The 26676-nt window shown below is 35.6% G+C and overlaps 1 protein-coding gene across 2 annotated transcripts in view; it reads right to left on the bottom strand.

Annotated features, from left to right (window-relative positions):
- Positions 1-26676, bottom strand: part of IL1RAPL2 (interleukin 1 receptor accessory protein like 2) — a 972543-nt gene that overhangs the window by 231523 nt on the left and 714344 nt on the right. For both annotated transcript variants that reach the window (XM_037512149.2, XM_054695626.1), the window contains exon 5: positions 21857-21931. In XM_037512149.2, coding sequence (XP_037368046.2) covers positions 21857-21931 — 75 coding nt within the window. The remainder of the gene's footprint in view (positions 1-21856; positions 21932-26676) is intronic.

Raw genomic sequence — 26676 nt, forward strand, 5'->3', positions numbered from 1 at the left:
ACAATTTGCTTACAGTGTGTCTTGGTATTGTCAGTGGATTCATATTAGCTGGAGTATCTTAGGAGATCTTGATCTGAATGCCTTTTCCAGATTTGGGAAGGTTTTTGTCATTATTGTTATTATTTCTTCAAGTAAGCTTTCTGTTTAATTTTCTTGTAGTTCTCCTTGGGGGACTCCCATAATTAGTATATTGGTCCACTCATTGGTGTACCATAGGTATCAGGTTTTTTCCACTATTTCACATTCTTTTCTCTTTTCCTCTTCTGACTAAATAATTCCAAATAACCTGTCTTGAGTTCACTGATTCTTTCTTCTACTTGGTCAGTTCTACTGCTGATCTTCTCCAGTAAATCTTTCAATTTAGTTATTATGTTCTTCAGTTCAATTGTTTCAAATCTTCCTGTCACTTTGTGAATATTTTCTGTATGTTCATCCATCATTTCCCTGAGGTCATTGAACATCTTTATGATGTTTATGTCAAATTCTTTGTCAGGTAGTTACATACATCCATTTTTCTTAGAGTTAGTTTCTAGAGATTTTGTTTTTTTCTTCAACTGGATCATGTCACCCCTTTATTTGTGTGCTTTAAAAACTGGTGTTGCTTTCTGTGTACCTGAAAACATAGATGCTCTCCTCTTCTTTACAGACATTTCTCCCATTCATTCTGGGAAATTTTTTTAGTACTCAGCATAACTAGAGAATCAGGGTGTCTTTCAAAATTTCTTTTCTGGAGATGCATCTTCTCTGGGCTATGCAATTTCTTAATTAAAATGGTTTGCTGATTTTTTTTTTTAATTAGGAAATTGTAGTCTCTTGCTCCCCCTGGTGTCTGTCTGCAATACTATATGTTTTTCTATACTGCCTCAAGCCATTAAGCACTGTTTTTTTGTGTGCTCCCAGGCATCCCTGGCATGTCAACGTGTTCCCTGTAAACACTACAAGTCAGGAGAGAAACAAACCAGTCCATTTGTGAATCCCTTGAAAAGTCATAATATTAGATGTACAACCCACTCTTCTCTTTCCAAAGGAAGTTGTGAATTGGGCCTTCCCTCCCAATTGCAATCTGTGCCATCTTGGGGGATGCGTAAACTAAGAAGAACAACAACAGATTTTCTTGATCATTCAGAGTGAGTTCCTTATTTTGAGCTTGTTTGGGATACTGAGACTTATATGATTTATGGTGCAATTATAAATGCATCTTGAAATGTATAGTGTTGTTATTTGGGTCTTTCTGTAGAGGGACATGGTCTGGGGAGTCCTATTTTACCATCATATTGATGCTATCTCTTATTATTTTAATACTTTAAGCTAAATTGTAGTATTTCTATGGGCTAGCTCTGCATCTTAATCATTTTTGTGTTTCCACAAGACCTTACACAAAGTAGGTATTCAATTAATATCTTATTGCTAGATGAGTAATATCAACAATTCAAGTTAAGAATGAGCCCTTCCTAAAACTCTTGTTAATTAAGAATAGGCATTCCAATGAAATCAAAGAAGGAACTTCTATTTTCTTTAAGAAAGGCCTACACATTACCCAAACGTATAATCTCATGATTTAATTTTGTGAAGATTAAAACAAATTCTTTATTGTTTAAACTTACACTAATCCTCTTGCTACCTCAAACCAATTAGCGAAGTAGTTGTAGGAAGATAGATAAGGAAGAGGAGAGAGAGGAAACAATAAGATAATTAGGTTGAATAGATATTCACATTGTGCCAGCAAGGTACTAGCAAATAACTTGTTCAGCAGTGCCAAGGAGCTTAAAATGATCCTGAAAAAGAAGAGGGCATAGAGAAACTGAAGAATTAGGTAATTATACAAATATAATTAAATCATTAGGAGATGAGCTTCAACAGATGGGAGGGTTGAAGTCAGGTTTCAGTAAGGAAAGTGAATGAGACAAATGGAAGTACAATAGACGGTCTATGCATACCTTTTCAAGCAACTGAGGGTGGAAGGAAAAAAGAGAAAAAATAATATGCCTCAAAGAAAAAACTGATTAAATAAAGTGTATATATTTCTCTATATATTTATAGTTGTTTTTATACATAAACCACATAGTTTATATGAAAGAAAATTTAGTGCATTTACTATGGAACAATACATCTGAAAGAAGGGATCATTGATGGTTACCAAAACATATGGGAATAGGTGGAATCAAGAATACAGGTAGAAAATTTAAAGAAATACTGGCACCTCTTCTTCATAGAATTGAGAAAAAGGAAAAAAAAAGGAAGAGACATTCTTGAAACAGAGGAAGAAAATTAAGATACTTTACATTGAATGATCTCGGTATGTTTCTTCATTAACATTGGATGTAATACTGGTTTCCAGATGTGCAGAATGACATGTTTCACAAATTTCCTTCTGGTGAGAATAAAGAATGAGATGGAAATGGAAAGCTGATCAGAGTAGATTAAGTACAATAAAACAGTTGGTTTGAAGAAGATAACATGTCATTGGCATGTGAAGATAGAAGTCAAATAAACAGAAAGTTGAAAAGAAATAATTGCCAAGTCAATCTGTAGAGCTATGAACTTGCCTTTGACAAATGAAAATTCATTCTTAATGAGCTAATGCTACATGTACATTAAATCAAGGTCTCCCTTCATTTACTGCAAATGTTAACTGGTGTCACTGCTACTGTTTTCTTATTTGCTTTCCATCTATTCTGTTTAAGAATTCCATGCACACCAGAAAGATATAAAACTGAAATCCCAGGAAAAAAACACATAGAACCAAGAGTAAATGCAAGGACTGACTGCCAACCAGCAAAGTTTAAGAGATATAAGTTGATATACTAAGTGATCACTCATAAAACCATCTGTTATATTAACAAGCTAACTACCAGACTATGAAAAGAAGTAGCAACAGTCAGGAGTGAATAGATAGGTTATTACTACTATACCTTTGTACATATATAATAGCAGAGTCAACAGTAATTCTGAGCTGTCTAATAATGGGAAGGCTAATAATCATTTATTTATTAGTGATCCAACTGATTCCTCATTAGTATGTTCAATTACACTGCCTGTGGGTATCACAAAGAATCTCAATTTTCCACACATGCCAATAGTTAATAACAGCCCATCCTATTTTACAGAAATATTAAAAGAATTAATTGAACAGCACCTGAAAAAATTTTTTTCAGTTCTTTGGAGAAATATACTGCATACATATGAGATATTACTATTAAAATTAAGCCTTCCCCTCTGCAATCCTCTTTTCTAGAAGGATTAGCAGGATTCTCATTTCACCATAATTTAGGTTAGGAAGTTTTCAAGCTGGGCCTTGACTAAAATGCCCCCTCTCATGCAGGATCTAACACCACATGTACATATTCTTTTTGATCCTTTGCTGACTCATAACAATCATCTTTTTGAGATATGCAATAGTTAGATTATGGGCTCATCAAGTTAAAATCTTACTGAGCAGCCTAGATATATTGGAAAATCATCACTATAGCAATGTGTGGATTCTTAAAACACTTGAAACTAAGGAAAATAAACTATCTGATGTAGACTGCCTCAGTGGGTTAGAGTTCTGTCCTTGGGAAACAAATGTTTCAAGTATATGCAAAATTTCAATATACAGAAGCTCCAGGATTGATATTGGATTTGTAAAAAAAGAAAAGTGTATTTTGAACATAATGCATACATTAATACAGTGTTCAAAATTCAGATATTGGCAAAGACTAGACTCTTCAGAACTGGTCTTCAGTCAAGTTTGTCCTTCATTCTCTTTGATGGAGCACCCCTTCTTACCTACAGAGTCTTAAAATGCTCTTGTAGGTGTGTCTTCCTCTGCACTATCCTAACTCCCAGTTTTTTCCAATTTTCTCTTTCAGTGACTTTGCCCACCGTGACAATACCCTCTTTGCGTGAGAATCAAACGCTCACTCTTACAGGTCTAATAAGAGTGCTTGATCTGATTTATTGCCTAATTTTTGATGGCCTCTTAGTCTTCAACTTTTCTACTTTGCTAGAAACCCAAGATTGGTGTGTCCTCTGAACTTATTTGTTCTCCACGTACAAGTTCTAAGTTTATAGATTTCAAATTACGACCTTAACTCTGGACTACCTGGTCTGATTTCACAAATTGCTGAATTATTCTTCCACAACTCTTGTCTGGTCCTTATTTTGTGTTCAACTTGGCCTATGGTTCCCCACTGTAAAAACACATGAGATATTGAGGGTAGTGGTGGGAAGGAAAGGAGGACAAATTCTGATGTCCCCCAAAATGAGAGCAACACATGCCTAATAATAGGACCATATATGTATATGCCATTCCTGATATCTCAAAGCAATTTCTGGAGAGAACTATTTCTAAAGTAGCAAAAGATCTTCCAATGTTTAGGTCATAACTTTATAAAGTATAGAGAATAATTAACAGAATAAATAATGCAAAGCCATCCTTTGCCTCTTTATAAATGCGATTTATATATTAAATAGCCTGATGATATTTCCCTCAATTTTCTTTTTTTTAAACATCTCAAATTCAACAGCTTCTGTTTATTATTATTTTTAAAGATTTATTTATTTTTATACAAGAGCTGGGGTACAGGCCAGAGGCGCAGGAGGGTGAGAAGATTCACCAGAGATAGAGCGGGGAGCAGAAAAGGCAGGGAATCAAAATACACTGCTGAGGGGAGCAGCGGGCGTGACAGGAGAGGTCTGCCACACCATGTGGGAATCTCCCTGGCCGGCCTGGAATCGAACACATGCTGCAGAGGCTGCGGACAGCTTCACAGCACTGTGCTCAACCCACTGTGCCACTAGGGAGGCTCTCCCTCAATTTTCTAAAAGTTAACCTATAATGCCAAATCTGCCTTATATTAGATAAGCTATTTGAGTTGGAGGGAGTACTTAAATTGTTTTGTTATCCCACCTTTCGTGTTAGATGTTTAGACACAGTGAAATGCACAGCTTAATATTTTTCCCTTTTTGCATATTTAAAAAGCACCTTTCATCTATTGATTGAAATGGGTTAGAAGATAGAACTGCTGGAAAGTACTATAAAACTGATGGTATTGATAGCAATATAGGCATAGCATACTATTGGGAAATAGTGCACTAAGTTGACAAATATTCTTAATAAATTCCAAAAGTACAGCTCCCTACTTTATCATTTATACTACTGAAGATATCCTTGAATGACACAAATTAACTTATTTATCTGTTCAGATGCTGGAGTAGGTGCAGCTTTCTGGCCATTTAAGTGTACATCCCTCCAGAAAACTTTTCTATACTCCCTGTTCTTTACAGCCAGTTTTCAGGTATGTGCACAACTTCCATTTGAAAGAATTTTGAACTGAGTTGCAGAGATCAATAAGTAAAAATGATGGTCTCTTAATCATTTCTATTTTCCCACTGAATCAATTCACACTGGATAACACTCTTTTAACTTGTTTGCCTTCTATCTAAAAATCCATTTCACAAAAAAGGAAAAGAAGAAAGCACCCAGTGCAAGACTGAGTAAATAACACTGACATTAATGGGCCTAAGTTAAGGGGTAAGAGCATCAACTTTGGCCTCATTACTTATAAACTGCTTGCTAGCTTGGATAAGTTATATGATATTCCTGAATCTAATGTCCTCATATATAAAAAAATGAGTCATAGACATTTCTCCAAAGACATTCAAATGGCAAGTAAACACACAAGATCCTCACATCATTAACCATCAGAAGAATGCAAATTAAAACGCAATGAGATACGACAACATATAAAAGGAAAATAACAACTGTTGTCAAGGATATGGAGAAATTGGAATATTAAACATTTCTGTTAGGGAATATAGTGCGGAACAGTTGTTTTAGACAAAAAAATCAAGCAGTTCTTCAAAAGGTTAAATACGGAGGAATCAAATGACCCAATAATTTTACTCATAGGCTCATAGGTACATATCCAAGAGAAATGAAAACACATGTCCATAAAAATGTGTACATTAATGTTTAATGCAATATTATTTATAATACTCACTGAGTGGAAGAAGACAAAATTGCCCTTCAACTGATGAATGGTCAAATAAAAGTGGCATATCCATACAATGGAGTATTATATGACAATAAAAGGGGATAAAGTACTGGTACATGCTACAGCATGTTTAAACCTAGAGAACAAAATGCATAGTGCATAAAGGCAATCAAAAAAGACCACATGTTGTATGATATCATTTGTATCAAGTGTTCAGAAAAGGCAAATTTATAAATATAAAAGATTTATTAGTGGTTGCCTAGAGATGGAGGGAGGGTGGAAATGGGGGACTGAGAAGTGAATGTTAATGGGTATGGAGTTTTTTGGGAGGGTTGTTAAAATGTTTTAAAATTAACTAATGATTGTACAATATTGTGAATATACTCAAAAGACTGAAATGTATGACATAAATGGGTCAGTTGTATTATATATGAATATCATAATGTTCTTTTTTTTTTTTTAATAGAGGCATGTTTTTATTTATTTATTTATTATATTTGTTTGTTTTTTGTTTATACATGCACTGGGTACAGTCAGAAGCGCGGGAGGGTGAGAGAATTCACCAGAGCCAGAGCGGGGAGCAGAGCAGGCAGAAGGGCTGAAGTACACTGCTGAGGGGAGCAGCGGGCGGCAGGAGAGGTCTGCGCGCCATGTGGGATCCTCCTCCGGTGGCCGGGGAGCAGCCGGGGATCGAACCGGCGCCGCAGAGGCCGCGGGCAGCTTCACAACCCAGCGCTCAACCGCTGCGCCACCGGGGAGGCCCATAATGTTCTTAAAAATGGGATGAATAGTTGAGTCTGTATCTTAGAATTATTGGGAGTACTAAATTAGATAATCCATATGAAGTACTGAATATGGTATCTAATAGCTGGTAAGTAATCAATAAATGATAGCTCTACTACTATTATATTTACTACTATTACTGCTATTTCTAGTATTAACAAGAGTTACCATTAATAACATAACATTAATAACAATGTGTAACATGCACAATGACTATTATTATTAATAAAGCTATGGTCAGATTATATATCAAATATTATTACAATACAGTAACTAAATATTAAATATTATAATAATCTTAATTTTAGTACATCTATTTTTTAATAAATTTTATTTTTATATTCCCCATACAATTGAAACCCCCTTATTTTGACCCCAATCCTCCCTCCCGCCCTCTACCCCCCATAGAGTGTCTCTGGTTCATAGTTTTTTGTTGATTTTGATTTTCACTTTCTTATAGTTATTCATTTTCCTGGTACCTTATTTAAGTTTTCTAGGTTCCTGCTATGAGTGAGACCATCTGGTATTTTTCTTTTTCTTTCTGGCTTATTTCGCTGAGCAGGATCCCTTCCAGCGCCATCCATGTTGCTGCAAATTGCATGTGTTTATCTTTTTTGAATGCTGAGTAATATTCCATGGTATATATGTACCACATCTTCTTGATCCAGTCATCTATTTTGGGGCATTTGGGTTGTTTCCAAAGCTTAGCTATTGTAAACAGTGCTGCTATAAACATAGGGGTGCAGGTGCTCTTTGGAATTGATGTTTCTGTGTCCGTTGGGTAAATACCTAGGAGTGGAATTGCTGGATCATATGGAAGCTCTATGTTTAGTAGGTCCAGAAATCTCCACACAGCTCTCCATAGTGGTTGAACCAGTTTGCACTCCCACCAACAGTGCAGAAGAGTTCCTTTTTCTCCACACCCTCGCCAACATTTGTTGTTGCTAGTTTTTTTTTTTTAATATGTGCCATTCTCACTGGTGTGAGATGGTATCTCATGGTAGTTTTGATTTGCATTTCCCTGATTACAAGTGATGTTGAACATTTTTTCATATGCCTGTTGGCCATTTGCATTTCTTCTTCAGAGAAGTTTCTTTTTAGCTCTTCTGCCCATTTTTTGACTGGTTTGTTTACTTTGTTTTTGTTGAGTATCATTAGCTCTTTGTAGATTTTTGTGATCAGTCTTTATCATTAGTGTTGGGTGCAAAATTTTTAAATGTTTATATTTTTATATAAATATACATAATATATAATATATATAATTTTATATAAATATATATAATTTTATATAAATATTAATATTTAAAATTTTAAAATATTAATAACTATTATTATATTAGTATTAGTTTTAATGAAAGTGTGATGAAACACTTTTAAGTTCTCTTAATAGGATATGAACTTTAGCGATGCCCCAAACACCAACAGATACATATTGGTCTGGTTAACAATCATGTTATTCCTATGATGGTCCATAATCAACTTTTACATTACAGACAATCTTTACTACTAAATTGTTAATTTTTAATTTTCATTTTAAGTTGCTCAAAACAGTACAAGTAGGTTATACATAAAGACAAAATAAGTAAATTAGTTTTAGTCTCAAGCATTAGTACTTAAAGAAAATACTTGGTCCAGATTTTTCAAAGTTGTAAATAATGCATGTTACACAAACCAGACAACAGAGATCTCGGGGTCTGACAAGACGGCAGCAGAGTAAAGATGCAGGACGAACCTTCTCCAAATAGTCACGACTAGATTGCAGCAGAATAAGGCAAAAACAAACAAACAAACAAACAAAACCCAAAAAAACGATAACTCTTGTGGCAAAAACAGATGACCACAGCACACTCAAGCTGTAAGTCTGGTGAAATGGGACAGGAAGCACTTCAAGTGAACCATGTTTATTAGGATACCAAGGCAGTACAGCTCAGGGGAGGGAGGGATGGGTGCTGTGTGGAACCCCCTATAGTTGTTGACTCATGGTCACATAACAATATTGGAGACACTTGAAACCTGGCATTGCACTGGATACAGGTGTCAGAATTGGTTCACAGGACAAAGGGTGCACTGTTGGAAAGCTGTAGGTATAGGGATGCAAAATGATGATTAGTGATTTGAGTCTGAGTCTTTCAATACAGAACAGATAGAGCCTGAATTTGTAGAGGTAGGGTGAAGGGAAAAACACATCAGAGCACCTGTGTCTGTCTCCTCATAGACTAGACTACTATTCAGGAAGCAAGGCTAGCATATCCAAAACATCTGCCACCCCTCATCAAGCGCTAAAGCCAAAACAACAAATGAATACTTGCATAAACTACAGTTCAAGCACATGTTAATAATAGGACTAAAGCTCCCTGTATAAGGCTCTGTTCTGAAAAAGAACAGGCTATGACACCCATATCAACTAAAATTCATGGTCAATGTGAAATCAAGTGCTCAAAAATAGCTACGTGTCAAAGCAGACAAGAGACTATAAGAGACACTAAGACCAAGGAGATGGCTTAGAGGATGTGATCACTGTGGAGGTCCACATACAACTCTTGTACCCACAGCACAACAGGAACAGTGAACCTCTCATGATCAGGGGGAGGTGGTCCTCCGGTGCACATTGTCACAGTCCTATATATACCTACTACCTAACACTGGTACAAGTTCTCCAATCACTGGAGTTGCAAGGACAACAGTCTGAAAGTCTACTCCTATACCAGCCTATAAGAATGAAGAATGAGACAGAAGAATACAACATCAATGTTGGAGTAAGAAAATCTTGAGAGAAGTCTCAATCCAGCAGAACATGACTGAAAAGGAGTTCAAGGTGACAGTTCTAAGAATTCCTAGGGAATTCAAAAAACAATGGAGGTTATAAAACAGTAATAGAATAAAGATGAAAAAAATGACAGCTACAAGTAGAACAGAGCTAAGAAACACTATACTGGAATTTAAAAATACCAATAAATGGACAAAATGGAGGGAAATAATGAGCTTGAAAACACAATGTCAAAGAACTCACAAAGAGAATAATGTGCAGGGACAAAAAGAATAAAATTATAATAATGTTAAAGCCCTTTGGGATAACTTAAAGAGAAATATCATCCATATCATGGGGATCCCAGAGAAGAAACAAAAAGGCATAGAAAATGTATTTCAAGAAATAATTGCTGAAATCATCACAAATTGGGAAATGAATAAGACAAAGACATGGTGATCCAAGAGACTTAAAGAATTCCCAACAAAATAATACCAGACACAGACCGGGACATATTATAATAAAGTTGTTGAAAGCCAAAGAAAAAGACAGAATACTAAACTCATTAAGAGCAAAAAGCGTTAACTTATGAGAGAACATAAGTCAGACTGTCAGTGGACTTTTCAGTAAAAACATAAATAGTACAAAGGAAATAATAGGAGATTTTTAAAGCACTTAAAAAAAAAAGACTTCCAGTACAGAACCCTTTACCCAGCAAGATTAACATTCAAGAGAGGAAGACTAAGAAGCCTCACTAAAAAGTAAAAACTAAAAAAAAAAACAAAAAACAAAAAACAAAAAAAAACCCTAAAAGTATTTATTAACATCAAACTTCATATGAATGCAATCTTTTTTTTTTTTTTTAAGATTTATTTATACAAGCGCTGGGTATAGTCAGAAATGCAAGAGGGTCAGAGAATTCACCAGAGCCACAGCGGGAAGCAGAACAGGCAGAAGGACCTAACTACACTGCTGAGGGGAGCAGCGGGCGAGGCTGGAGAGGTCTGCGTGCCATGTGGGACCCTCACCTGGCAGCCGGGTATCGAACCAGTGCTGCAGAGGCTGTGGGCAGCTTCGCAGACCAGCGTTCAACTGCTGCGCCACCAGGGAGGCCCCATATGAATGCAATCTTAAAGGAGGTATTATAAATTAACATGACAATGGATACAGAGGCAACAGACACCTAAATCATTTGACATGGTGGAGGAGGAAAATAAGAACGTGGCCATCAGAATGAGTCAGACACCTGGCCATTGATAATTCACACAAGTAGCTCATCATATACAAACCTCAGTAGAACCCTCAAACAAAAAATTAATGTAAGTAACATGTAATATGATGGCATTGATACAGGATGATTAAAAAGACTACCTATTGAATGAGAGAAAATATTCACACAACATGTAACTTATATGGAATTGATATCCAAGATATATAAAAACTCACACAATTCACCAATAAGAAAATAAACAATCCAATTAGTAAATAGGAATAGATTATGATATGAACAATTTACTGAAGAGGATATCCAGAAGGTCAACAGATATATGAATATAGGCTCATCATCACTTCCAGTACGAGAGTTAAAATCACAATAAGATACAGCATAACACTCATGAGAATAGCACATATTAAAAAGTCCTCCAGCAACAAATATAGGAGAGAATGTGGAGAAAAGAGGAACCCTATTACACTGCAGGAAGGAATGTAAACTGGTGCAACCATTATGGAAAGCAAATTGGATTTACTTTAAAAATATAAAAATAGGGCCACCCTGGTGGCACACGGGTCGAGGGCAGTGCTCTGGCCGGCCAGAGAGATACCCACATAGAGCGGCAGACCTCTCTTGTCTTACCCGCTGCACCCCTCAGCAGTGTACTTCAGTCCTTCTGCCTATTCTGCTCCCTGCTCTGTGCCTGGTGAATTCTCTCACCCTCCCGTGCCTCTGGCCTGTACCCCAGTGCTTGTATAAATAAATAAATCTTTAAAAAATAAAAATAAAAATATAAAAATAGAATTACTGGACAATCCAGCAAATCCACTTCTTGACATATATCCAAAGAACATGAAACCATCAAAACAAATATTAATATGTTCCACAATGTTTATAGTAGCATTATTTATAGTAGTCAGGACATAGAAGGAACATAAATATCAATGGATTATGAAAATGAAGAGTACAACTTAGCCAAGATAAAATAGGAAATACAGTCATTTTCAACAAGACAGAGTTTGAGAAAATTAGGTACAGCAAAGTAATTAAGAAAAACAGATACTAAACATTTATATAGCAGGTAATTTGATATGTAAAAACAATTTTAAAAACTAGTGTATATCAAAAAGGACTACAAAGGCTCTGAGGTCATGGTCGGGGAGGGACAAGGGAATAAAAGGAATAGTGGTAGGGAAAAACATAAAAAAAGAACTTCTTGGCAATAGAATGGATTGCTATCTAGGGTAGCCCATGCTAAGCTTGTCCATGATATCCTGCAAAAGAATAGATCTTTTAGAAACAATTAACTTACACTAGAATATCTACAAAGGTGAGAAATGCTACTATGAACCATCTCCAATTATGTGTGCCCAGAAATCTAAGTGAACTCATGAAACACTTCTTTTTCCTCTCTAAAGTCTTTATTCTATATTAAAAGAAGGTTTTCAGGGTGTTATTTAAAGTTGAAAGGGTAGGGAAGAGTATTAAAGGAACCATAAGTTTCCATTTTTACTAATGGCCATATTGAAGCAAATGGTGGACACTGTTACTTCTAAAGTTTATATATTTAGCAATTTTTAATTATTTCAAAATAAACATAGTGTTTGGTCTTAGGTTACAGATACGCCATTATATTGAAAGTCTCTTTATAGAACTGTTTATTTATGAGAACTTTTTTATAAAAATGTCACTCTTGTCCACTTGTGTCTGCAAGCATCTTCTCCTATCCTTTCTTCTAATAAGTCTAACTTTTTTGGATATAAAAAAAGTCACTCCTATTTTCCCGTTTTGGCAGTTACTTTATACTGTTATTCTGCTTAACATTTGTCTTCTCTGCTAGACTGAAAACACTTGAAGGCCAGGGACTTCATTTAATTTAACCCCGATTCCCCAGGATTTTATACAGTATTTGACATCCACTAAGAACTCAAAATGTGTTTTTAGGTAAATGAATTTTTAAAAAGATTTGGTTTAATAGCTATTTTCTTAATTTGTGGTTAAATTTAGTTATATAGTTTTTCCTTTTAGTCCAGGCTTACATATTATATTTTCTTTATTTTCTTGTAGACTCTTTCAGAATTGACTCTTATGGGACCAAATATAATTTTCAACAGAAACTGATACGCTGGTGAAATCCACTGCTGATGAAGATTAACACTCCTTATATACACAGAGAAAATTTGAGCCAGCAGCATTGTAACACAGTCATGAAATATGAATTAAAATAACCTTTAAAAATAAAATAAATTATGAATGAGAATAGAAGAGAATGTCTCACACCAGATCAGATTCATCTTGGGATGAACTCTGACTTTTTTAAACATGTGAGGTATTCAATTAACTTGGACTGTTAAACTGGCTTTATTTTTTTCTGGTATGTTTTAAACTCACAAATTTTATTTTTGACTCTTTCACACAAAAAGAGAAAGTAAGTGATGTTTACATTTGTTTTCTGTATAACACCAACTGGCTTATTTTGTTTTAAGAAACTTCCAAGAAGAAAGTTGTCATCGCAATGAGAACAGGGCATATTTCCAAACCCACCCTTAATTGAAATTAGATGTCAGATCTCAATCTGACATGTGGTTTTTATCCACATTTATTCATGGCTTTTGCATAGCTTTCTAGGAGATTGTTGCAGGTTATAAAGAATGCATTTGGGTTCTTTGAAAAAGCAGTGTAAAAAGAAGGTTCCATCCAGCATTAATACATTTCAAGTGGGGCACATGTTATATATAACATCTTAATAATTGGAATTAAAGTATTATATATGCATTAATATATTGTAATGTGGTGTTGTTTCTGCATAGGGGAATTATTGAAAATATATTTCTTCTCAACTGCAAGAAAGGAATTATCCTTGGTAAAGTAAAGGTTTAATTTTCAAACTTAAAGTGAAATTTACCTTCAGAGAGAAAATAAATGCAAGAAAAAAGGACAAAATTTGACTTTTGTGTGCTTTGTACATTGTTTTTGTCTTTATATTTTGTACATAACCATAGACAGCTTTAGCTAAACAGTCTTGCTTTGTAAGAGCAATAGTTTTCAGATTATTTTGTTAAGAATATGTTCATCATCTCAAAGCATATAGTTCTTTGGTTAAGATTAATATTCTTTCAGCATTAAATTTTGAACACAATTTAGCAACAACATAACATCAAAAAGTATGTAAATTTCTACAACCTTGTGGATGACTAATGGATTACACCATAGGAGAGTACAAGTCAAGGTGTTGATTTTACTCTAGAGATACAACAAAATTCCTGATGCCAACTACATGCACTAAGAAGTATTCCTTTCTACTAAAAACTTCCATTAACTGGATTACCTTTATAGATATGCAGACATGAGAACTGAATATAACCCTTAACCAAAAACATAAGCAATGATTTGAGAATATGTTTTCTAAAACTGCTTTGAACCTGGTACTCAAGTATTTCCCATATTTCTCATTTTGCATAACATGCAAACATGGGATTCTTGTCCACAGGGGAGAAAGAACACAGATTGCCCTAGAGAATGTGTATGAAGAAATTGTGAAATATATACTCAATGGTATATCATTCAGCTATTAAAAAAAAGATGAAATATTGCCTTTTGGGACAAAATAGACTGATCTTCAGGTGATTATGCTAAGTGAAATAAGCCATAAAGATAGTTACCAGAAGGTTTCGTTCATTTGCAGAATATAAATAACCAAAGAGGAGATTCGGAAGAAAGACTGCATCAGAGGAGGTTCCCTGCATTAATGATGTGTGGATAATCTGAAAATAGTTTAGAGGAGAGTGGATCCAAAGGATCCTGTGACTTGGGGTGAAACTAGATCACTTCTTGGATATTGGAAAGCTACACTGTCCACACCACAAGGGATAGCACAAAAATTAAACTCTATACAACAAAATATGGGTGGAAAGAGATGCCTAGAGACTGTGGCTAGAGGGCAGGAGCCTGCTATGCAAATTTGGGGAGCTGTGCTTCTATGTTGACAGTGGCCCTAATGAGGGGAAAACTGATTGGTATGGAGGCAGATTCACCCTTAACTGAGGGTAGATACAAGTAGATAAGCTAGAGTGCCCAATGTGGGCCAGGTCCACAATGAAGAGGACAGGGTGTAGAATTGTGCTCCCCGACCCATATCCCTTTGGGACTCACTGCAGCTGATCCTGTGAAGCATGAACAAAAAATCACACAGACTACAGAGATGTGAATCAAGAAATGAAAGAGGAAGGCTTTCACCAATACAACAAATACAAACCACTCCTGTACACCATTTCGCCAATGACTATAGCCCTCTAGAGACTTCCACCACCTCCTGACTCACAATCTTCAGATTAATACTCCCTGACACACAGCACTGTCTGAAAAAAAAAGGGGGGGGGAACTTCTGGATCCATAGGACACTTGAAAAAAAAAGTGACCTAGAAAGCCACAACATGGGGAGATCAAATCTCCAAAGTCCAACCACAAAGACATAGATAATTTTTCCCTATCAGATAAGGAGTTTAAAATTGCCATGATGAAGAAATGCCCAGAAATGGAAGAAAACACAGAAAAACTGATCAAAGATGAACAAGAAAACAAAGAAAAATGAATGTCCTGAGAAATAAAATCAGTCAATAGAAGGTCAAAACTGAAATTTTAAATAAGAAAAGACATGCAAGTTATAAAACGATCAATAGAGGAGTTTTAAAAGTTCTCTAGAAAGTGATAGAAGTAGAATAGACTAAATGCAAGATCAAATCAGTAAACTTAAAGATGGAAAGTACAAAGAATCCAGGTTGAAAAAGAAAAAACAATACAAAGAAAAAAATGAAGAAATACTTCAAGAATTATCTGACCACATTGGGCAATACAATATAAGAATAATGGGTATTTTGGAAGGGGAAGAGCGATGGGAAAAATTATTGAAAGCAATAATAGAGGAAAACTTTTCAACTTCCAAAACTTGGAGAAACAATGAAATATACAGGTCTATGAAGTTAAAAGAACAGCTGCCCACCTAAATGTAATGAGACCTACACCCAGTCACAGCTGTGAAATTTCCAAGAGTGCAAGACAAAAATTGAATATTGAACATGGCTAGGAAAAAGATAACCTATGAAGCTACTTCCCATCAGGCATATGTGTGCCATCTCTGTGGAAACACTATAGGCCAGGAGAGAATGGAATGAGGTTTCCAAAATATTTAAAGGTAAAAACTGCCAGCCAAAATTACTATAGCCTACAAGATTCTCCTTCAGATATGAGTGAGAAATAAAGGTCTTCTAAAAATGAAGCTAATATACCTCCCCTCCAAAACATGTTGAAAGCAGCTCTCATATATAAATCAAAGAGAAGAATATCCACAAAAAATAAATAGGGTAATAGATGGAACCAGAAATCTAAGGATGAAATGGCAGTAGACAGTAGACCCTCATATATCAAAAACATTCCTAAAGTAAATGGACAGAATGGCTGTCAAAATTAGAGAACAGAACCCAACTTACTGCTGTCTATACGCAATGCAACTAAGCTCCAAAGTAAACAAAGGCTCAGAATAAAGGATTGGAAAATTATCCCGAAGCAAATGGGACCCAAAGAAAGGGGAGCCATATTTATATCAGATAAAATAGATTTCTGGCAAACAAAAGTAATAAGGGGCAGAGTTATACACTATATGATTAAGGGAACCATACATATCAGGAAGACATAACACTCATCAAAATATATATTCACCAAATGAAGGAGCATCAAAACATATAAGGTAATTATTAACAAATAAGAAAGAAGACATTGGTAGCAACATAATATTGGTGAGGGACTTCAACACCCTGTGTTCACCAATGGACAGATTAACTAGACAGAAAATTAATAAGGACACAATAGTCTTAAACAAAGAATATACCACATAGCTCAATAGACATGTACAGGGCATCACACCTCCAAGCTGAATACACATTCTTCTCAAGTGCACCTGGGACATTCTACAGGCTAGACCACATATTGAATTACAAAACAAGTATCAACAAATTCATGATTATTGAAATCATACCAAGTATCTTCTATGATCATAATGGTATCAAACTAGAAGTCAATCTCAAAAAGAAAACAGGATAAGCCTTTAACATGCAGAGACTGAACCAAACTCTATTGAATGCCTATTGGGTTAGTGAGGAAATCAAGGAAGAAATTAAAAAAAAAAAGAAAATGAGAATATAACCTAAAAAAATTATGGTATGATGGGACACCAAAAAAGCAGTACTGAGATTCAATGTAATTCCTATCAAAGTTTCAATAGCATTCTTCAAAGTAATAGAACAAATATTACTGAAATTCATATCAAACCTCAAGAAATGCAAAATACCCAAAACAATCTGATAAAAAAACATAGGAAAAGTGGTGGCATTACATGCTCAGACTTCAAACTATAGTACAAATCTATAAACAACAAACAGTATGGTACTAGAACAAAAATATAAACATATACCAAAGGAATAGAATTGAGAGTTCAGAAATAAAGCAACACTCACAGAGTTAACTTACAACTAAGGAGCAAAGAGTATACATTGAAGAAAGAAAATTCTCTTCAATATATAGCATTGGGAAAAGCAGACAGCCACATGCAAAAGAATGAAACTACATCACTAATGCTGTACACAAAAATGAACTTGAAATGCATTAAAGACTTAAATGTAAGACTTGAAACCATAAAATACATAGAAGAAAACTTAGGTAAACACTCCGTGACACAGGTTTCAATGATGTCTTTGTGGATTTGTTTCCAATAGCAAGAGAAACAAAAGAAAATGTAAATATTTGTGACTATAGTGAATTAAAAATTTCTGCACAGTGAAAGAAAGTATCACCAAAACAAAAAGATTTCCTACTGAATGAGAGAAGATATGGTCATACTACATATCTGATAAGCAGCAACTATCCAATATCTATAAAGAACTTATAAAACTCAACAATGAGAAAACAAATAACTCTGATTAAAAAATGAGCAAAAAAGCTAAATAGGCTCTGTTCCAAAGAAGACATACAGATGACCAACAAGCACATCAAAAAATGCTCACCGTCACTTATCATCAGGGAAATGCAAATCAAAACCACAATGAGATACCATCCCTTACCTGTGAGAATTACCCAAATCAAAAACACCAGAAAGAACAATTATTAGTTAGGATGTAGAAAAAAAGGAACCTATATACACTGTGGGAATGCAGATTGGATAGTTCCTATGGAAAACAGTATGGAGATTTCTCAAAATATTAAAAATAGATCTACCATATAATCCAGCAATTCTACTCCTGAGTATCTACCTGAAGAATGCAAACACAGGGCCTCCCCAGTGGCGCAGCGGTTGAGCGCTGGGTTGCAAAGATGCCCACAGCCTCTGTAATGCCGGTTCGATCCCAGGCTGCTTCCCAGCCACCGGAGGAGGTTCCCACATGGCGCACAGACCTCTTCTGCCGCTCGCTGCTCCCCTCAGCAGTGTATTTCGTCAGTCTGCCTGCTCTGCTCTCCACTCTGACCCTGGTGAATTCTCTCACCCTCCCGTGCTTCTGACTGTACCCAGTGCTTAAATAAATAAATAAATAAATAAATAAATAAATAAACAAATCTAAAAAACAAAGAATGCAAACACATTAATTCAAACCAAGCTATGGAAACAACCTAATTGCCCACATACAGATGAGTGGATTAGGAAGATATGGTATACATACACAGTGAAATACTACTCGGCTATAAAAATAAAGTCTTCCCACTTGCAGGAACATGGATACTAAGTGAAATAAGTCAGAAGGAAAAAGACAAATATTGAATAGTCTCACTTATATGTGGAATATAGAGAAATAAATCAAAGGGTCAGATAAAATCAAGTGAATAACAAACTCTAGAAACCTAACTGTGGGATTGAAGTACCAGAGGGGAAGGGGGAAGGGAAAGCAGGGCTGGAAGTGGGCACAACTGACTACGTTGGAGGAATTAATACAGGAGGGGTGGTGGTGAGTATAGTGTGACTACATACATCTGAATGGAATGGTATAATCCTATACTTCTAAATTATGCAGAGTGCTGTATATCGATGTTTCCTCAATTAAAAAAAAAATCTAAAGAAAACAAACTTTCCAAACACAACAAGTATAATTCATAGACTTGAAAAATATACTGGCTGCCAGAGGCGATGGGGATGGGGGTAGAGAGGTGATAGGATAGAGAAGCTGACAAGTATTGGCACTGAAGCAGGGTGAAGGATGACTGAGGCCTATGTACACATGGAGGTGTGAAGGTGTAGACCCAAAGCATATAGTTATGCTTTTGATGGGAAAAATCAACAGCATTTGAGAAAAAAATAAAAAAAAAATTGCTTTTGGTTCAGCTTCCAAAATTTCAGAGTTAGTACTTTTGCTATATTCTATTGGTCAAGCAAGTCCATAAAGCCAACCTAGATTCAGGGGAAGGGATTCATGGTAGACATAACAAAAAATCTGTGGTCAAATATAATTTGCCATACGTTGTCTCAAATTTTAAGTATTGGGATTTGTGAAATCTGATCTTAGTAATGTACTTAAGCAATTTGGATTGGAAAAGTTTGTGTTTTGTAGTTCCACATTGAGAATGTTTGAAAGCTGAATGTGCTAAACAAACTTAAAAAAAAAAAAAATCCAGGAGTTTTTATGGTCTTACTGAATTCTGAAAGGTTTCCAGATACAGACATGGAAATTCAACTGCCCCAATTATCTTTTTCTATATTTTGTTTCATACCTGCATTTTCTAAATCCTCATCATTCTGACTGAATAGCTTCCAGTGACACTGAGATCTTTATAGTGCTCCTAATATCACCTTACTGTTCAGGTTTAAGAATAAATTGCAAAATGATTTCCAGTTTGAATAAACTGTGCTAAATTAATCTGTGAAAAAAATTAAAATCACTTAAAACTAACCAGTCATGTGATTCTTGAAATGCCAAAGATTTGGTTTAACTGAATTTACTTTTCTTTTTTTTAATTAAATGGTTGCTTTAGCACCTTAGATAAACAGCCTTTCTGGGATGAAAAATGGGCATATCTCCATCTTTCTGTCAATAAACTTGCTTTCAAATTGTGTTAAAAACTAAAAACTAAGAAGGTCATTCTTGTATCTAATGTAAATTGGAAGCAAATTATTTCAATAATTTAAAAGGCTGGTGTTGGTGATGGTTTATTTTGGCAGGTGTACCTATGCGGAATACATACTAATACATATCAAGCACACACCTTAGAGATGTTGTGAGTAGCACTATAGGTGTAGCACCCAATGAACCTCAAGAAAATGTTCTCCCTATGAGGGTCTCTGTCCTTACTGTTAGAACAGTATTCCTCAAACTTTTCTTTTGAATTTGGCCTAAATGCAGAGTAGAATGAAGAAATATCTACACAGGGGCCATGAACACAAAATTTACTCCTGTTCTATTTGAAATAGTTGTGTGGATTTTGCATTTACTCCTTAGTGTTTATCATTAAAAAATGCCCACTTGAATATCCATAAACACAAATGATTCAAGATCATCTTATATCTACATGGAACTCTCAGTAAACCAGAGTACCCTTAAGGTATTTTTATCCTGGTATGGATGGAAAGATGTAAGTTTGACATTAACAAAATGTAATCATCCTGCAAAATAATACAAGTGGTGGGGTTTTGGGGTAGAGTCATAGTGTAATACTTCAACATTTTTTAAAGATCTATTTTTTACTTATTTATGCATACAAAAACTGGGGTGCAGGACAGAGCTGCGGGGGACAAAGGATTTACCAGAGACAGAGTGGGAAGCAAAACAGACAGATTTACTGAAATACACTGCTGAGGGGAGCAGTGGGTGAGGCAGGAGAGGTCTGCTGTGCCATGTGTTAGTTCCCTGGGGGGAGATCAAACTCAAGCCTCAGTGGCTGGCAATGGCTTGATAGCTCTGAGACTTAACCCTTGCACCACCAGGGAGGCCCAAATAATACTTCAACATTATCCACAAAATATTCACAATTTCCATTCCTCATTCTTGGCAGCATATTTGTTTTCTCTTCTTTTTGTTTTAAAATACTTAACTTTGGTGCAATTGTACTGCTAGGCTGCATTTAAAAACTATAACATGCTATATTTAATTTTAGAAGAATAAATAAGCTCTTAGAAAAGCAATTTTTCTCTCACCTATTTTCAAGATAGAAGTAAGCCTATAACAATCCAAGATATATTTGAAAGATCAAAAGTTAAGTCAAAAACTTCCAAAGTGAGTGAAGTATTGGGGCCAATTCATCTTCCCTGACTCTATAATCGGAGGTATCATATGGTTGTATATTTCAATAAATCATATACCCAAAGGAAGACTAACATTTTCAGCATTATTTACTCAGTTATCTTGTTTAGAGTTGAGGAAATTCATAGAACTGAAAAACAGAATGAAACCCCAGGCAGATTAAAGTTCACAGATGTTAAAGGACATGGTTTAGATTTAAGGCCACTGTTTTAAATACTAGCAAGGTCTCTGAATCTTAAGCTTATAGTCCTCAATATGCAAGAATTAGAGGTAAGGGACTCAAAAAGGAAACTCAACATCTTGGTGTCCTTATTTGAGTCTTTAAAAGGACAGTATCATCCATGAATAAACTTGTTAACATTCCCAGCACCGTATGATTCATAAATATTCAGGATCTCAACCTAAAAGCAAGTTTTAAATGGTCCTGGATTGTGCCAATGGAAATAATATTACCAAATCATTTTTAAGGGATGTATTGAAGGATTCTTTTATTTGAAAATGTGCTTGTTCTTGAGGAGTTAATGTTCTCTAAATAAAAATTTTTGACTAACAAGTATGGTAAGTTTTTGTGCCAATCACCGATGCACAACACCCACAAATCTATCAATCAGAGAGTTAAAAAGCTTTGTCCTACAGCACACTTAATACCCAGTGTAACCAATTAGTATTACCATTCCTTGATGCAATACAAACTCATTTCCTTAAACTGTTATTGCTCTGAACTCCAGGGTTATAAATGAGCACACACAAGTTGATTTGCATGTAATAACAGTGGCAATAAACCTTTCTTGGTTCATGCAATTTCCCCCATCTGTTAACAGAGAGCAAGTTTAGGATCTATTATTCCCAGAAGGGGACTTACCCAGCTGGACATCTATAACACTTGGCTGATTCTCCATGGGGAACAATGGTTTGGGAGGCTTGTCTGTGAGTAAAGCTGGAAGAGAAAATGAAAGAGGGTAATGGAAAAATTGAGATAAATTACAGGATAGGAAAGATTCTATCGTGTATTATATCTAATGTTTGTAGACTTGATGGCATGTAAACATTTATTAGACAGCATTCCTACTTGAGTTGTTAGGCTATCCATACAATATCCATTTCCCAGCAAAAGAGCACCATTGATTCACTATAAATAGGCCATTTTGACAGTTACACTTTCCAACAAGAGCAAATAAATAAGCTATTTTGATTGGTGTTTATAAGCTTGGGAGTATAATAAAGAATAGATTTAAAATGTATAATCAGAGAAACATTAAGTCCTCATATCTACTTTGTGGTAGTAAATACTTTTTATGAAATATATCTGTAATGAACATTTCTAGAAGACTGAACCTTCTTCACCTATGAATCACCCCCACCTTCCATTTCAGCCTCCAAAACATAACAAATCACCAAAACCTTTATTAGGATAATTGATCAAAAGTACTGATTGTACATCTTTTGTTCACCAAGTCCTGTTTTAAATGCTAAGGGAGAAGGGAGCAAAGTCTTTCTACTTGGCTTTAATTTACAATGTAGGACTATGAACACAAAACTGGTAATAAAAAAAAAAAAAGATAAAAGAACGAAGAACACAATGCTGTGAAAAATTGTAGCACTTGAGCTAAAATGCTGTATGTGGTAAATAAATGGAAAAAGGAGAGGATCGATATTGACTGGCAAGGTCAGGGAACATTTTATGGAGGAAATAGTTCTCCACATAGACTATAAGAATTGGAGGAGATTTGGGAAGACAGAAGATAAGGAAGGAGAAATGTGGGGAAAATTAACATACAAAATGAGGGAAAGAGATAGAACTTAACAAGCATAATGTGCCTAGAGAAGAAGGATCTGGAGGAATTGGGTGGGATGGGGTGGATGGGATAAGAGAAAATTATTTGTGATATGGAATAACTGCAAATGAAATATGATAGAGCTCAATTAAGAGAATCTTGAGAAACATGTAGAGGAGTTTATATATGATATGGACAACTAGAAGGCCACAGTAGATTACATGAATAACAAGAAAGGCTGAGGGGAAAGGCAATCTAATGCTTGCCTTGATACGTAGGATGAGCTGAAAGAGAAAAAAAAAAATTAAGGAGACACAATAACAACACTGCAGTGGTGACACATGGAGTCGGATGGTGGAGAGTTAGAAGAGGAAAAAAATGGAGGCAAATTTGAGCAGTATCTAAAAGAAAGAAATGAGAGGAAGATCACATATGCATGATACTTGACCACAACCTTTATTTCAAGCTACTATTTATATTCTGAATTCCTTTTCATTGTTTCTGCATTTGTTTTGCTTCAGCTGTCCAAGTAGACTTCTACCTACTAAAGGCAATGTTTTATACTTCTGGGTAATTCATAGGAGACATAGCATAGAGCTGAATGGAAAAGAGAGAATCATTCAACCATCCCTAATTAAATGGCTTCGGAATTCCCTGTTGACCAGAGAGAAGTTCATCTCATATTTGCGAGGATGTTTAGATGAAAAACAGAAAAGGTAATTATATCACAGGCAAATTTAGGGAAATATGCAAATTTGGGGAGAATCCTAAAATGGTTGTTGATAGTAAACAAATACATCACAAATTCACTTACAAAAGACTTTTATGTAATATCACATTCATCCTCCAAACATGCAAACTGCTTGAAAATTTTAGTGAAATAATTATTTTCATTTTTCCAACAAATCTTTACTGAAGACCTAAAACACAGCTTGCCCTGTGAAATCAAACAATGTTTTTAAGTTAAGCTGATTAGCACATAATATAGATAAATATATTGTTGACAGTCTTCAATTCCAAATTACTTTACTCTTAATAATCTAATATTTGGGGGCCTCCATGGTGGCGCTGCGGTTGAGCGCTGGGTTGCGAAGCTGCCCGCAGCCTCCTCAGCGCCAGTTCAATCCCCGGCCGCCGGGTGAGGGTCCTACATGACGCTCAGACCTCTCCTGCGGCCCGCTGCTCCCCTCAGCAGTGTATTTCGGTCCGTCTGCCTGTTCTGTTCCCGGCTCTGGTTCTGGTGAATCCTCTCACCTTCCTGCGCTTCTGACTGTACCCAGTGCTTGTATAAATAAATAAATAAATAAATAAATAAATAAATAAATAAATAAATAAATAAATAAATAAATAAATAAATAAATCTTTAAAAAAATCTAATATTTGCTATTTGAAACATAAAGGATATACTTAAACAAAATTTGAAAATTTGGATTCAAAATCCAGTTGTAACAGATGTTCAACTTTGTAGTTGTTTTTAACAGCAAAATATTGAGAAATAATCACAATAAACATGGGTAGATTAAGTAACATTATGGTACTTCCACATACTGATATATTATCATGCAGCTATTTAGAAGAATTAGGTAAACATGTCTATCTATTATGAAACTATCTCGCAGATATATTGTTCAATGAGAAAGCAAGTTTCCAAATAGTATGCACAGAATACTATCCCTTGCATTAAAAAAATTACATTTATAAGTGTGTATCAAATATTTAATAAATCTTTGTATAAGTATGGGATATATATATTTGTGTAAGGAATTATTTTATATAAATTTCTATAGGAATGGAATAGCTCTGGGATGGATACATGTGAAACTGGTAACTGATTTCTTCTGAGGAGAGGAACTGAATAGCTGAGGGTTTTTTAGATATTAGTAGAAGGGTAATACAGGCAGGCATAGGAAGATGTAATTTTTACCTTATACCTTTTGTACATTTTTTTTAAAGATTTATTTATTTATTTATACAAGAACCAGGGTATAGGCCAGATTCATGGGAGGGAGAGAGGATTCACCAGAGACAGAGTGGGGAGCAGAACAGGCAGGCTGATGAAATACACTGCTGATGGGAGCAGTGGGTGTGATAGGAGAGGTCTGCCACGCCATGTGGGACCCTCACTGGCTGGGATCGAACCTGAGCTGCAGAGGCTGCAGACAGCTTCACAGCACTGCGCTCAACCGCCTGCGCCACCAGGGGAGGCCCTACCTTTTGTAATTTTGAAAAGCAAGATACACTATGTATTCAAATAATGAATAGCATTAAAATTAAGTAAAATGCAGTCTCCGATATTATATTTATAAAGACTATTTTTGGTTTCCTGTAGAATTTGTCACTTCACTTTATACAGTCAGGTTATAGATACTTAGCTGGCTGGAAATAATTCTTAATCTTATCTTCGAATATGTCTTCCTACAATTAAATTAACTGGAATGTGATAGGTGGGAAACAATTGAAAGCAATGTATTCCATGTTCAAAGATGAGTATCTTGTCCAACTTTAACCAGGATATGAATTAGGAGTCATTGTTGTCCCCTACCCCTACCCCCTGCCACAGACTATGGATGTATTTACTCTCATCTTATTCTTTTAAATGCCAATAACTGAAGTGACATTTATTACTATTAATGACAGTTTTAAGCATCTTAAATTTATAAGTGGTTCATAATTTTCAAAGCACTCTCAGATATATCAGCTCATGTAATGTATACAATGACCTTGGAAGATAAGAAAGATAGCTATAATTATGACCAATTTAGAGATGAAGTTTTGAAACTTACATGGTCTCATCTGGTGTCTCCCTGTGACCAAACGCCTCCATTTGTAGGACATATAGGAAGACAGGTATAAATTGTAGGTAGGATACAGGTAAAAAATGCTCAGTACTGAATCTATTGTTTTGGCCTCTTTGATTACACATTAATTAACTAAGCTAAAGTTTCTAAGTAAATGGGAGTGACTGTGGCAAACATCCAGTTTAAATATGATCCCTGTAGGACATTCCACATACATATAATTTCTCCTTAAACCTTTCAATGAAAGGGGATGAACTTGCACTTACCCCAACACATCCCAATGAGATGTATGGGTGTGGAGCCTCATTAAATTCCGATATCATGTCTAGGCCTGGGAATTGCAGAGAAGTGAAGAACATTTGTGATGATAAAGCAGCAACTGCAGCAGTTCATCTGGATCCTGACCACCAGCCCAGAGACAAATCTATCAGCACCCAGAATAATTATAGCATTTGCAGATTAGCTAGAGCACATGCTGCCATGGGCAGGAAAGCTCATTTCTTTATTCTTTTCCTTTTTTATTTTTTTTAAGCTCATCTGAAATTCAGTTACTCTTTGAGAAATAAAGGAAAGAACTATGAATACCCAGCCCCATGAATAACAGAATGAAGATTTACAATTTTATTAGAAAACTTATTCTGGGCCTTTAGAAGTACTAATTGGGGTCTGTGATTTTCTTAAAATTTTCTGCACTAGCTTCATGTTTTGATTGAAAGAATGGGAGCAAGGGGATGCAGTTTGGTACTAAAGGTTTAGTCCTTGGGGCCTCCCTGGTAGCACAGGGGTTAAAGACAGCACTATCAAGCTCTTGTCAGCCTCTGCAGCACGAGTTCAATTCCTGGCTGTCCAGGGAGCAACCCACATGGCGAAGCAGACCTCTCCTGTCATGCCTGCTGCTCCCCTCAGCAGTGTTTCAGTTAGTCTGCCTGTTCTGTTCCCCACTTTCTCTCTGGTGAATCGTCTCACCCCCACACCTCTGGCCTGTACCCCAGCTCTTGTATGCATAAATAAATCTTTTTTAACAAATTAAAAAAATAGTTTCAGTCCACACTTCCTCCCCTGCATTTTGTTCTGTAGCTGTTTATGCTTAGTTATCCTTAAATACAACG

Source organism: Talpa occidentalis, unplaced genomic scaffold, assembly GCF_014898055.3.
Source record: "Talpa occidentalis isolate TD23 unplaced genomic scaffold, MPIMG_talOcc4v2.1 talOcc4.15, whole genome shotgun sequence".
NCBI classification, from domain to species: domain Eukaryota; kingdom Metazoa; phylum Chordata; class Mammalia; order Eulipotyphla; family Talpidae; genus Talpa; species Talpa occidentalis.